We start from the raw sequence: 15,521 nt of genomic DNA, 5'->3' as shown, positions 1-15,521 counted from the left end.
AATAAACTGCAAGTGGAAGATTTTTTTTTTCTTTTCTCTTCTAATCCTGTGTTGCCATGGAGACACCTGGTTGCAACAGAACTTAACTTTATCTCAAACCTTGAGCTGACCAATGTGTTTTTCTCATGGAAATGTATTTCTTAAGCTACGTTAATGCACTAAGTATTTGTTTGGAAATCTGCCTTTCTTCAAGATTCATGTGAATTGTTTCATTGATATGAATAAAATAAAATAAAAATTCTGGGTGAGCCCAGGATGACTCACCTTGTGCGAATACTATCTCAAAGTGCATGTTGTAAATGAGGGGCCTGGTGCAACTCTCTCTGTTTCGAGGCTTTCCTTTCTCTAGTAGCTTGCTTATAGGTATATAACACCTTGCTAAAAACTAGCAACGGGGCACTTTCTGTCCCCTTCTGATGTCTATGTCAGAAACTTTCTCTATCTCTTTTATACTTTAATAAAACTTTATTACAGAAAAAAAACAAAACAAAACAAAACAAAACAACAACTCTGAGTAATTAAGCCTTGTCTCTGGTCCCAGATTGAATTCAACTCCTCTGGAGGCCATGGATCCTGGCATTGTTCATGTCTGATAGCAGCAACGTTTCATTATTAGGTCAATTTAATCCCACTTATCTTTCCATGTAGTCACAACTGGGAGATATATATTTGATAATTTTTACAGTGACTATGTTGGTATAGTCAAAGCTATAGTTTATCCAGTAGTCATGTATAGATGTGAGAGTTGGACCATAAAGAAGGCTGGATGCCAAAGGATTGATGCTTTTGAACTATGGTGCTGGAGAAGACTCTTGAGAGTTCCTTGGACAGCAAGAAGATCAAACCAGTCAACCGTAAAGGAAATCAACCCTGAATATTCTTTGGAAGGACTTGTGCTGAAGTTAATGTTCCAATATTTTGGCCACCTGACATGAAGAGCTGACTCATTGGAAAAGACCCTGATACTGGCCAGAGGAGAAGGGGGTGACAGAAGATGAAATGGTTAGATAGCATCACTGACTCAATGGACATGAGTTTGAGCAAACTCCAGAAGATAGTGAAGGACAGGTAAGCCTGGCATGCTGCAGTCCATGGGGTCGCAGAGTTGGACACGACTTAGCAATTGAACAACAGCAACAACATTTTAGATATAACATAAAACCAAGAAAGCATTTATAAGTGACAGTAGCATATTTGCAATATAAGTGCATTACCATTAACCTTTTTTGATTGTAATAAAAGTGCTTAAAATTAAGTTTTTGATTTTTGAGTCATTTATTTCAAAGGCAATCATGTCAAATAAGCATACTTCTAGCTGCAGTATGACACAGCTACTAGATAAGCTCCCAGGACTTATCTAATAACATTCAAAAGAAATAAATATTTAGGAATACATTTTATCAAGGAGTTGAAAGACATATACACTAAAACTGTTAGACACTGATGAGAGAAATTGAAGAAGACAAATAAATGAAAAGATTATCAAGTGTCCATGATTTAGAAGACTTAATATTATTAAAATATTCATACTACCCGAAGCATTCTACAGATCCATTGCAATCCCTATCAAAATTAAAGGTATTATTCACAATAAAGCTCAATAAAGTGAGTTACATAAATTGTGTAGAGGAGTTGAATTCATACAAATGGAAATTCCAGGAAACAGAGAAAAAGAGGAAGTTCTCCTTCTACAATCTGATAAAAAATAACAATTTCTGGCTCCCTTTATTTCAGTTCTGAAATCACATACTACTTCAGCCTCCAAACAGTTGGACCTTTTGTAGCTGCCATTTCAATGATTCTTTCCAGAGCTCTCTTTATATCTTTGTTCCTCAGACTATAGATGAAGGGGTTCAGCATGGGTGTGATCACAGTGTACATCACTGAGGCTGTTGCACTTGAGTGTGAGCTTTGGGTAGCAGCAGAGCTAAGGTACACTCCTAGGCTTGTACAATAAAATAAGCAGACAATTGAAAGATGAGATGCACAGGTGGAAAATGCTTTATACTTCCCTTGAGCTGATGAGATTCCTCTTATGGAGGAAACTATCTTAGAATATGAATAAAGAATCCCAGTGAGGGTTAAAAAACCAAACATCCCAGCTGCAAAATAAAACAACATGTCATTAAAAAATGTGTCAGAACAGGCAAGTCGGACCATCTGATTAATTTCACAGAAAAAATGGGGAATTTCCAAGTCTGTACAGAAGGACAGCTGCAATACCATCAAACTTTGTATCAAGGAATTCAGAGCACTCATCACCCAGGACACCAGCATGAGCAGTCCACAGAGCTGGGAGTTCATGATGACCGTGTAGTGCAGGGGATGGCAGATGGCCACGAAGCGGTCATAGGCCATCACAGTCAGGAGGAAGTCATCCAAACATACAAAAAGTATGAAAAAATACATCTGGATAATGCAGCCTTCATAGGTTATGGCTTTGTTCTGTGCCTGGATGTTCCACAGCATCTTTGGGATGGTGGTGGAGGTGAAGCATATGTCTACAAAGGACAAGTTGGAGAGGAAGAAGTACATGGGGGTGTGGAAGTGGGAGTCTGAGCTGACAGCCAGGATGATGAGCAGGTTTCCAAACACAGTGATCAGGTACATGGAGAGAAAAAGTCCAAATATGAGGGGCTGTATTTCTGGTTCCTCTGAAAATCCCAGAAGCAAAAATTCTGAAATTCTTGTTTTATTTCTTGCTTCCATATGCTGGCTGTGACTCTGAAGAGAGAAGCAAATAATATGATTAATATTCACATGAACTTACATTAGTCACATATTCTAAATGCTACTGTATATACTTTTCAGCCAATACATTAATTTTTATATTCATTGTATGGATCTGGCTTTCTTTTTTTTATAATTAAATTTATTTATTTTTGATTGAATGATAATTGCTTTACAATATTGTGTTGATTTCTGCCAAACATCACCATGGTATACCTACGTTCTCTCCCTCTTGAACCTCTCTCCCACTTCCCTCCCCATCCCACAACTCCAGGTTGTTACACAGTCCTGGTTTGGGATATTCTGTGTCACTTATGATATGGAATTTCTGTCCCAATCAGCTTTTTCTCTAATGGGACAAGAATTTTAAACTTTTAATGAGAAATTCTTCATAAATGTAAGGAATGTACAGCGAAGTCTGGCCACATTTTAGGCACTAACTAGACTATGAATAATGGATGCTGAAGCACACAAATCCTTGCAATTCATTGATAGAGAAAAAGTATATAAGGAAATAATAAAATTCTATACAACTTCAAATGGGGATTAAAGATATGACAAAATGGAAAACAAATATGAACGTGAGAGGGAATAGTGCATTCTATTTTTCATGAGTGTTGTGGCAAGACTGGCAAACAAGTTGACATTTGAACAGTGACTTCAAGTAAGAATAGGACAGATGCACAAGGTTGTGTGTGGAAGTGTATGCCAGCAGCAGAATGGCCAGCACACTTATAAATACAAATCAGAAATGAAAGCAGTGTTGTTACAACTGATACCAGAGAAATACAAAGGATCATGAAAGACTACTGTGAGCAGTTATAGGGAACAAATTAGAAATTTAGAGATTTCCACTCCAAAGCAGCAGAATACAGTTTCTTCTCAAGTGCACATGAAATATTCTCCAAGATAGATGACATCTATCAAGCCTCGGAAAATTTAAGAAAATTAAAATTATATCAAACACTTTTTCTGACCACAACTCTATGAGATCAGATATCAATCAGAGGAAAAAGAACTGTAAGAAAAATGCATGGCACCTAAACAACATGCTACTGAATAACCTAGAGATCACTGAAGAAATCAAAGAGGAAATTAAAAAAAATACATAGATTCAAATGACAACAAAAACACAAAGACCCAAAACCTATAAGATGCACCAAAAGCAGTTCTAAGAGGGAAGTTTATAGTAATTCAATCACACCTCAAGAAACAAGAAAAGTTTTAAATAAACAATCTAAACTTACACCTAAAGCAACTAGAGAATGAAGAACAAACAAAATCCTTAGGTAGAAGGAATGAAACCATAAAGATCAGAGCAGAAAATACAAAATAGAATTGATGCAAGCAATAGCAAAGATCAATAAAATGAAAAGTTCTTTGAGACGATAAATAAAATTGATAAACCTTTTACTGGACTCCTCAAGAAAAAAGCAAAAGGACTCAAAAATAATATTAAAAATGAAAAAGGAGAAATTACAACTGATACTGCTGAAATACAAAGGATCATAAGACCAGACTTTTCTTTTTTTTTTTTTTTTAAGAAAGAAATTGAAAATTTTATTCAGGGCAATCTGAGGATGTTAAGCAGTTTTTCAGAAAGCTCAGAGGCGTTCCAAAGAAGTAGAGGGAGAGGCAAGTACATATGTGATTTTGGTGAAGGGTACATGCAAGCAGGCACAAGGCTATAAAATAATGTTGCCCATCACCATTTCTACCAGAATCAAGTCATTAACCATGGCAGTCGCTGACCTACAGCACTGATGGGATTCAGGATGAAGATCAGGGTTAGACTTTCTGTGCTCTGGGAAAACTGGCAGAACTGGTTAGGTATTTTCAGGAAAAAAAATTGTATGGACTGGTTTCTCCCATTTTCCCATACATAGAAAAGCCCTAAAACCATTAGCTAATATCTATACCTTGAGAGTAGTACTAATCTTCTACCAGACTTTTCTTAATGATATAAAATGCAAAACTTTTGAATTAGGAAATCTGGACTTGAATTTCAAATCTACCACACCTTAGTTTTTTAAAGCTGGAGAGCCAACCTAACCTTTCAAAATGTTAATATCATCATTCAAATAGTGGGGGGAACAGTATCAATCATCCTAAGGTAGTTGACAGATTAATATTTCCTGTTGGTAAAGGAATGGTTAACACTTAGGCTAAAATGAGGCAGATTTTTTCTACTCCTCTAATGTCTGTTTCTTCACTTATTGGTCCTCAATTTCACAGGTTTTTTTTTTTTTTTTTCTATTCATTGTTGTCTCTTCCATCTGTCACTGACTGGCACCCCTCTAGCCCTATATTCACTTTGATCCAGATAAATTTTCTATATTGCAAAGTTGATCCTCAAACTTCCTCTCCCCTTTGTGACATTTCAATGGAGAATGAAGACAAAGTCCCTTAGCCTCAAACATGAAGCCTGAGTCTCTGAGACCTGTCGGCCAGCTTCACCTTCACACTGTCCTGCCCTCATCCACATGGATCTCGCGGACACTGAACCTGACTGACTGCTTCACCTGACCCTGGAGGTTTGATGCTCAGTGCTTTACACACCTGTTTCTCTCTTCTTGGAGTCTCACCACAGGTCTATTTAGAAATTTTCACCTCCTTTTCATATCCAAATCTTCATCTACACTTTATGACTGCCAAGACTTATCTATTTTATGAAGCTTTATTTTCCTCTTAATATTTTCACAGAAAAAAGACACTTTGTGCACTTAATTTTGATAGAAGGGTTATCATTTTGAAAATTTTATATATGTCCATGTTTTTTATCCATCACCAGACTGTGAGTGCCCAGAGGCACATAGGAATGCTATACTTACTCACCATTGTCCCATATCAGATTGGAAAGGTAACTGAATAAATACATATATTGCAAGAAAGAGTGAGAGAAATTATTTTCAGAAAATTTGACAATGATGAAAGAAAGCACAGAAGTGTGTCCCTCTGTATCCATAGAGCATTGGCTTCCTGCATATACCAAAATCTGAGGATGAGCAAGTCTCATATAAAATGGTGTAGTATAGTCTTGCACATAGCCTACATATGTCCTCGGTGTACTGTATTTTATTTTATTTTTTTTAATTTATTTTTAAATTTTTTAAAAAATATAAATTTATTTATTTTAATTGGAGGTTAATTACTTTACAATATTGTATTGGTTTTGCCATACATCACGATAGCCCTGTATGCGAGACAGCAAAAGAGACACAGATGTATGGAACAGTCTTTTGGACTCTGTGGAAGAGGGAGAGGGTGGCATGATTTGGGAGAATGGTATTTTTTAATTTTTTTTACTTTACAATATTGTATTGGTTCTGCCACACATCAACATGAATCCACCACGGGTGAGTGTACTATATTTTAAATCATCTCTAGATTGCTTATAATACCTAATAACAGAGAAATGTCCTGTAAATAGTTGCTGGTGCATAGCATATTCAAATTTTCCTTTCGGGAACTTGATGACATTTTCTGGATAGCTTTGATTTGCAAATGGGCAAACCAACAGATGTGGAAGCTGCAGATATAGAGGGTCAATTGTACTAATGCAAGCAAGGAGGATATGTCAGAGAAATGTCCATATTATGAGATTGAGACCTATTAGGGTTTCAGACTATGATATTAAGAATTAAATAGAGTAGTACCAATAAGTTACAAAAGAAAAACTCAGAGACCATCACAAATACATAGTAAGGGTAACATGCAAAGTTGATGCATAGTTCTCTTTGTTCAGTCATGCAAGAGTGTGCATATGCTTGTATTTCTTTGTTTCTATGTGCAAGCATGCTGGACCATAAAATAAAGGCATAGATTTTATATATAGTCTAAATCTCAAGAATCTACCTCAGTAAAGGCAAGACTAGTTTAAAAAGGGAAATCCTGGTAATGTGAGGTAAACAACATGAATGAGGGGCCCAATAGAAGAGTAAGGTTTCAGAAAGAATAAGCAGCCTTGTGGATTCTGAAGTGACCTCAGACTCTAGGGACCACACACTGACTGAACCTTTATCATTCCACTTGCCTCACAGTGATATCTACCTTGTCCTCCTGATCTGTTATTCCTGTACATATCCATGCTCATTTGACCACAAATGTTTAATATAGTGCAATAGTGGGTGTGCTGGTCCTTATCTCATTTTTCTTTGTGATATTATTTTCTGCTATTATTGAGCTTTGGTTTTTGATCTCTTTTTTGGCACATCCAATGGATATTCTCTAGACATATGTTTCTTTGCTTGAGTAATTAATTAATGTATCTATTTTGGTAGTTACATAATATTTTACAATGTGACTGTGCTACTTACAATTTTGACTGTCTTTCATATTCTTTATCATTAAATTGCTACTAGGTCAATGATAGAAAAAAATATGTTGAGATTGTTAAATTTAAACTATGGTTCCTATAAAAGGCAATTCCCACCCTCCTTGTTTAGCATGCAAAGTCCTCCCAGGTCATATTCCATAAAGTCCTACCAAGTTATATTCCATGAAGTCCTTCAGGCTGTGAAAATTCATATATTTAAATGATTTATTTATGATTCATACATTTATTTTATTGAATTAGGCCTTTCCATTATGGTTTACAATCCAGAAAAGAGACCCCATAGTTTCTTCATTTTCGTTGATTCAAAATGTGTGCATTTGTATAGAAAAAAGTATAGAAAAGAAAATTCATAAATAAAATAAAAAATAAGGAAAATAAAATCATCTAGTGGATTAAAATAATTATATTTAATGACATAATACAATATTGTAGAGTAATTAGCCTCCAATTAAAATTTTAAAAAATGAAAAAAATAAATAAAACCACACCAAAAAATTATGACTTATTTCTGAAATAATACCTTGAGAGTCAAATTTAATCACATCAACATGATTCTCTCATTAAAGAGTAAAATGGCAAAGATCTAAGAATGAAAATTCTGACAATATACTTCTTGAAAAGCTGAAGGAACAGTATTTAATTTTACTTTTTTAGACCTCATTGTATATGGACATTTACCATATGGCCAGATTATATTTCAATTTAGTAGAAAAAAGTTGGGTTGTTAAATAAAACCTGAAGTAAATGTCTGTCTATCTGGAAGAATATGAAATTGGTCTCCTATCTCAGGCATCATCAAAAAAAAAAAAAATGATGAGGTATATTCCCTCCAAAATTCCACTGAGCAAGAATTATCAGTTGAGATCATTTGGAATGCTGAAAGTAATAGAAAAATGGGCAAGTAATATATGGGCACACAGTAATAATAAGCAAACAATAATGATATTCAATATATGTAAATTTTGCTGAAACTGTGCAGTAGTTTAAGAAAACAAGAAATGTCTTACAATCATCAGCCTGGTAAAAAGAACTGTCATGGTGATTCAGGTTGGAACTTTTCAAGTGGTAGCAAAAGCAGTACTCTAGTTTTGCTGGCAGAAACACAAAGGATTACAAGATTGAAAAACAACCTGAAGACAGCAATAAATATTACAAATACAGATATTCTTATCCCAGGGATTCTCAGTCTCAGCACTGTGAATTTTCTATGCCAGATCATTCTCTCTTATGTGCTCTGTCCTGTGCATTTAAGGATGTTTACAGTATCCATGGTGTCCACCCACCCCTCTCCAGCATGACAAAAATGTCCCTGGACATTGCTCAGTGTGTCCCCTGAGCAGGGTGGAGGGATTGTCTTTTATAGGAACCATGATTCAAATTTAACAATCTCAACATATTTTTTCCAGCATTGACATAGTAGCAATTTAATTGTAAAGAATATGAAAGACATCAGAAGTATAAGTATCACAGTCACATTGTGAAATATTATGTAACAACCAAACTAGATACATCAATTAATTAATCAAGCAAAGAGACACAGCTTTTTGCTTTTCTCTGGGCTGAGTTGGACTGGCTTCCTTTGTCTCTGACCTTCTCATGCACTGTATCCTGGGCTGTTGGACTCACCTGGATGTTAACTCTGAGAGGTCATTCTCCAACAGGGAGTCTGAATTTTTCCCTGGAGGTAGATGATGGAGACCAAGGCTCTCTCCCCAGACAAGACAGTAGGAAGGAGTGAAGCTACAGCCCCGCAGCCAGAATTAGGACTCCAAATAAACAAAGGAAAAGAAAGGTCCCTTCCGGTCCAAGTCTATAAACACCAAGAGTCTATAGAGTGGAGATATTTATTATGCCCTATATCTGCTCATTTCTCTCTAGTTATTTCAACCTTTAAACACACATTTCCCTTGTGGAAAACTGTTCTGGAAGGAAGGAAATTTTTCTTAATGATCCTCTGTTCACAAGAGACCATGGTAGAAGTCATGAGAATCCAATTTTGTTTTCCTTTTTTCACTCCTCCATGAAATTGCCGCCTTTTGAGATTTCTAAATCTCCCAGTTCCTTGTCTCAAGTTTTCTCCACGTGTAAGACTGAAGAACCCATCTGGATTACGTCTCTTGTATCTTTAAAGCATTGTCTTGTGGTAGGGACTTACCTCCTGAATCTCCAGAAAATTTCTACACTTTCAGCAAGGGTTGTGTGTGTGTGTGTGTGTGTGTGTGTAGAGGGGAGATACTGAATTATTTTGATAATAAAACATGGGCTCTGCATATATTGTCTTCGTAACACTTTTGCTGTATCAGTTAGGAATTTCATACTTATATCTCTAGTTTTCAGCTATCATTTAGTTCTACACTATAAAATATTTGGTGGCTCAGACGGTAAAATATCCACCAGCAATATGGGAGGCCCTGGTTCGATCTCTGGGTTGGGAAGATCCCCTGGAGAAGGGAATGACAACCCAGTCCAGTATTCTTGCCTGAAAAATTCCATGGGGAGGAGAGCTTCGTGGGCTACAGTCCATGGAGTCACATAAAGTTGAACATGGCTGAGTGACTAACATTTTCAGTTTCATAAAATACTTGCTAGTGATCTGAAATATATTTAGATCTTTTTTTCTTTTTTTACTAAAGCCTTAGCTTTACAGATTTTTAAATTTAATATTTATAAATGTTTTATATATGTTTAATATTTATAAATGTTTTATCTATGAGGAAGTACATTAAGAATTCCATTATCAACTGCAGAAAGGAGGCTTGGAGGGGTTTAGTGATCTGGCCAAAGTTAATATCTGAGTATGTGATATGCCTTGACTATAAACATGTCAGGATGCTTCTATCTTTCAAACTCTAGGCTAGTGGTTCTTAACCAGAAAGGACTGTCCCCCTAGGATGTACGATGATGTCTGAAATGATGCTGCTAAATATCTAAAATCCATGGGAGAGAACCCCTAGAATAGCATCATCCTGCCCCAAATATCAACAGTAAAAGGTTGAAACATTTACTCCAGAAAGCTCTTCTTTAACTTCAATTTATCTGGGAGTCAACAAGAATCCTACTATAAATGCAGAATCTGACTCAGCAGGTCCTGGTGTGCCCAGAGACTCTGAATATCTAGCAAGCTCCTGGATGAGTTTGATGCTGGTGGTCCTGGTCTGTGGATCACCCTTTGAGTAGAAAGACTGTAAGCCTGTGATACAGTCAGTTGTAGACAGTTTTAGTTCTTCTGCACCAAAAACTGACTTCGCATGTAATTCTGAAGGAATAACTTATTCACTCATTCCAGAGGCTGTGGTAAATTCTGTTGGTTTCTTTTATATAAGGGTTCTTTTTTTAAATTTTATTTTATTTTTAAACTTTACATAATTGTATTAGTTTTGCCAAATATCAAAATGAATCCGCCACAGGTTCTTGAATGACACAAAATGATATGCCTTTGAAAAAGATTTTGTAGTAGGCAGAATAAGGACCTCCAAAATATTTCCACATCTCAATCCCAGTTAACTTTAAATATGATATTTTTTGTCACAAGGGAAGATTCATATTTCAGATTTACCAGGGCTGCTAAACAGTTAATTTAAGATAAAAGTTAGTTGTGATTGAGCTTCTCTGGTGGCTCAGAAGGTAAAGAATCTTTCTGCCAATGCAGGAGACCTGGATTTGATCCCTGGGTCAGGAGGATCCCCTGGAGATGGGAATGGCTACCCACTCCAGTATTCTTGCCTGGAGAATCCCATGGACAGAGCAGCTTGGCAGGCTACGGTCCATGGGGCGGCAAAGAGTAGGACACGATTGAGTGAGGATTTAGGACCCCTAAACACAGGCCACCTGTGGATAATGCCAGGTGTTCAAATGGCATCTCCTGTGTATAGTGTGTGTGCCAGCAGTGTGCAGTTGGACTATAGGGGTGACTAGGTCTGGCAGAAACTCACCAGCTGTAGGTGGAGGGGCAGGAGTATACGGCAAGTTCAACTGAGGCAGGGTCATGGATGACCACGTGAGTGGGGCAAACTCTCTGGTTTCAGTGAGGCTCTCAAAGGAGCCTGGACCAGGGGAAGCCTTACCTATATCAGGGCCTAGGAAGATCATGGTGCAGGGCAAGACTTCTGGCTTTAGCAGGGCTGCAGGAGTGCCTGAAGCCAGGTTAAGCCCACTGGTTGCAGCAGGTATGTGGGTATCCATGGGCGAATGAGCATTCCAAAGGCAGTGTGGCTGTGGGAGACATGGGTGGGGCAAACCCGCTGACCATAGAATGGGTATGGGAGAGTGTTGGGACAAGCTCTCTGGTTTTAGTGTGGCAAAGAAAGTGCAAATTCCAGGAAAACCTGCTGGCTTCACAAGGTGAAGGAAAAACAAGAAGATAGGGCATTCTATGGGCACTAGCTAGCAAGGTAGAGGGAGTGCAATAGCGGCACCTGCCAGTGATGAGCTAGCATGGTGGATTGAGAGCGCACACATGATGTGTGCCAGTGCCTTTGTTCCCGGAGAACATATCAAGCCCCTTCACCTCCAGCAGATGCTTTAATTAACTAATGAATCTCCTTTATACACTTTCTGGGTGCTTTTCAGGTGGTGCTAGTAAAGAATCCACCCGCCAGTGCAGGAGACATAAGAGATTCAATCCCCAGTTCAGGAAGATCCCTTGGAGGAGGGCATGGCAACCCATTCCAGTATCGTTGCCTGGAGAATTCCAAGGACAAAGGAGTCTGGCGGGCTACAGTCCATAGGGTAGCAAAGAGTTGGACACGACTGAAGCCACTTATCATGCATGCAGCAGGTGCTTTTCAAACTGCTGCTTTTGTGCTGGATCCTGGGATCAGTGAACGTGCAGAAGCTCTTTCAGAGGAGACTTTCCCTTCCCTACCAACTTTAGGGTCACCTGCACAGCAGCCCCATTGGTGTTTAGACCCTTGCACTTTGGCAACTTATCTCTCTGGTGTAGATCCCAAGGGCTCGTGTACATGATGGAAGGTACAAACCCATTTTCCTTAGTGAAAATGCGAGATCCTGCCCACTGGTGGATTACCAACACCAGAAGTTGGGTATTTGAAGAGACCGCATCTCTGCTTCTCCTGCCATTTTTATGTGATCTTATAAGTCTTTGCTATGGAGGAAATATTCACCTAGGTTTTGGGTCTTTTTCAGAAGAAATGGATCCACATACAGCTGTTGATTTGGTGTGTTCATGGGTTGTGGTGAGTTTAGAATCTACCTATGCTACCATCTTGAACCATCTCCCCAAACATTTAATATTAGCCCAATAAGACTCATTTCAAGCTTCTGATATCTAGAATTGTAAGATTATGTATTTGTTTACTTTAAGCAACTAAAGTTGGAGTATTTTATAATAGCAGTAGGAACATAATATAGACTTTTTTAATATTGTAATGTAAGTTTCCATGTTACTTTTTCTATACATCTCACCCTCTGCTCCCCTTGCCCCATTTCCATAAGTCTATTCTCTATGTCTGTTTCTCCACTGCTGCCTTGTAAATAAATTCTTCAGTGCCATTTTCCTAGATTCTGTATATGTGTGTTAGAATATAGTATTTATCTTTCTCTTTCTGACTCACTTCACTCTGCATAATAGGTTCTAGGTTCATCCAACTCATTAGAACTGACTCAAATATGTTCCTTTTTATGGCTGAGTAGTATTCTATTGTGTATATATACCAGAACTTCTTTATCCATTCATCTGTCGATGGACATCTAGATTGCTTCCATGTTCTGGCTATTGTAAATAGTGCTGCAGTGAGCAATGGGAAACATGTGTCTCTTTCAATTTTGGTTTCCTCAGGGTATATGTCAAGGAGTGGAATTGCTGGGTCATATGGTAGTTTTATTCCTGGATTTTTAAGGAATCTCCATACCATCTTCCATAGTGACTGTATCAATTTACATTCCCACCAACAGTGCAAGAGCGTTCCCTTTTCTCTACACCCTCTCCAGTATTTATTGTTTGTAGACTTTTTGATGAGGGCCATTCTGACCAGTGTGAGGTGATATCTCATTGTAGTTTTGATTTGCATTTTTAAAATAATGAGTGATGTTGAGCATCTTTTCATATGTTTGTTAGCCATCTGAATGTCTTCTTTGGAGAAATGTTTGTTTATGTATTTGTCCCACTTTTTGATTGGGTTGTTTGTTTTTCTGATATTGAGTTGTATGAGCTGCTTGTATATTTTTGAAATTAATCTTTCATAAGTTGTTTCATTTGCTGTTATTTTCTCCCATTCTGAGGGTTTCCTTTTCACTTTGCTTATAGTTTCCTTTGCTGTGCAAAAGCTTTTAAGTTTAATCCCACTTGTTTACTTTTGTTTTTATTTCTGTTATTCTAAGAGGGGGGTCATAGAGGATCTTGCTTTGATTTATGTCATTGAGTGTTATGCCTATGTTTTCCTCTAAGGGTTTTATAGTTTCTTGTCTTAAATTTAGGTATGTAATCCATTTTGAGTTTATTTTTGTGTATGGTGTTAGGAGTTGTTCTAATTTCATTCTTTTACATGTAGCTGTCCAGTTTTTCCAGCACGATTTATTGAAGAGGCTGTCTTTGCCCCATTGTGTATTCTTGCCTCCTTTGTCAAAAATAAGGTACCCATAGATGCCTGGGTTTATTTCTGGGCTTTCTATCTTGTTACATTGGTCTATATTTCTTTTTTAAGCCAATACCACAGTGTCTTGATGACTGTAGCTTTGTAGAATAACCTGAAGTCAGGAAGCTTGATTCCTCCAGCTTCAATCTTCTTTCTCATAATATAGACATTTTTTTCAATAAAATTTGCTTGCTAGAATTAAATTTAAGCCTCTTCATTGGCTTACCTTGGGTAAGGGCATTTTATGTTGAAAATCCACATTAAGTAGAAAAAAAATTGAAATCAAATTAAATGTATTGGTGCTATTAGTGAATTCTTCATTGCATAAATATTAAATTTGCCTGACTATGATGTCTTCATAACTTTAAGATAGGATAAGTAATCTACTGTGAAAATGAAGTTACCCATTTGACTTTAAATTTTTGTGCTTATATTTCTACATCTTTATGCTTCTTGGTAATTCAGATATTCATTATTTTCATATCTATCCTTTCCAACATTCTGTCAAGTTTCCTATTACCATAAAAGATTGAATCCTAATTGTGTTTGTATGTGTACATATGTGTTTATGATTATGCCAGTTTCAAGGAAAACTGTGTGAAACACACTCATATAAACACAAAAATATTTTATTTGCACAAAATATGAACTTCCACACATTTTATTTATTTCTTACAGCATCCATATGAAGTTGTATTTAGTATTCCACATTAACTTGAGAAATAAAGAAATTGAGCCCCAGGGAGTTTAAAGTTTTCACAATTACATGCAAAGCACTTAAATATATATGCACTGTATAATTATGTACAAATGGAAATACGCAGTACATTCTCTTAGTTTTTTTTTTTATAATTCTTATAATTCATCAAATTGTGTACTTTAAATCTGCAGTTATTTTGTCCCATCTCTCTGCAGTCTCCTTCCCTCACCCCATCCCACTCCTCTAGGTCATCACAGAGTGCCAGGCTGGACTTCCTATGTTATATAGCAACTTCTCATTAACTATCTATTTTACACACAATAGTGTGTATATGTTGATGCTGCTTTCTTGATTCGTCCCACACCCTCCCTCTTGCACTGTGTCCACAAGTCCACCGAAACAAGTCTTTGAGAAGAAATTATTTTTAAGAAATCAAAGTTGTCCCGTGTAAGATAATGGGAAATTTTCAAACATTTCTGATTTAAACTTGGGAAAAACTTTGGGCATGTGTGAATATGAACAAAGGGGAAAATGTCTATATAACATACAGAGTAGAAGCTTAATAAAGTGAATGACAAATTGTGTAGAGGAGTTGAATTCAAAGAAATGGGCATTCAATAAATAGAAGGAGAAAGTTCTACTTCAACAATCAAAACAGTGAGCTACCACTTTACACTGACAGAATGGGCATCATTAAACAGTCTACCAATAAAAAGTACTGGAAAAAAATACTGGAGAGGGTGTGGACAAAAGGGGACCCTCCTGCACTGTTGATGGGCATGTAAATTATTGGAGTCACTATGGAAAACAGTATGGAGGGTCCTCAAAACAGTAAAAATAGAATTGACATATGATCCAGCAATTCTACTTCTACGCATATATTCAAGGAATAATGTAATTTGAAAAGATATATGCAACCCAACAGTCATTGCAGCACTATTTACAATAGCCAAAACATGGAATATACATACATACATACATATATATATATATATATATATATATATATATATTCGATAACCTATGACAGAACCATGATGCAAAAGAATATAAAAAATAATATGTGTGTGTATATATATATGTGTGTGTATTTATATATATATGTAAAACAATCACTTTGCTGTACAGTAGAAAAAAATGATATTATATTGTAAGTCAACTA

General features: G+C 36.7%; 1 protein-coding gene across 1 annotated transcript; it reads right to left on the bottom strand.

Annotated features, from left to right (window-relative positions):
- Positions 1 to 1,620: 1,620 nt before the first annotated feature.
- On the bottom strand, positions 1,621 to 2,766 carry LOC133250507 (olfactory receptor-like protein OLF4). The gene has a single exon (XM_061421829.1). It carries the CDS (start codon positions 2,707 to 2,709, stop codon positions 1,750 to 1,752), a length of 960 nt encoding a protein of 319 aa, XP_061277813.1. The 5' UTR covers positions 2,710 to 2,766; the 3' UTR covers positions 1,621 to 1,749.
- Between the last annotated feature and the right edge of the window lie 12,755 nt (positions 2,767 to 15,521).

Source organism: Bos javanicus, chromosome 7 (assembly GCF_032452875.1).
Source record: "Bos javanicus breed banteng chromosome 7, ARS-OSU_banteng_1.0, whole genome shotgun sequence".
NCBI classification, from domain to species: Eukaryota; Metazoa; Chordata; class Mammalia; order Artiodactyla; family Bovidae; genus Bos; species Bos javanicus.
Note: the sequence above shows the minus strand (reverse complement) of the source record. Positions and strands in the feature narration are given on the sequence as shown.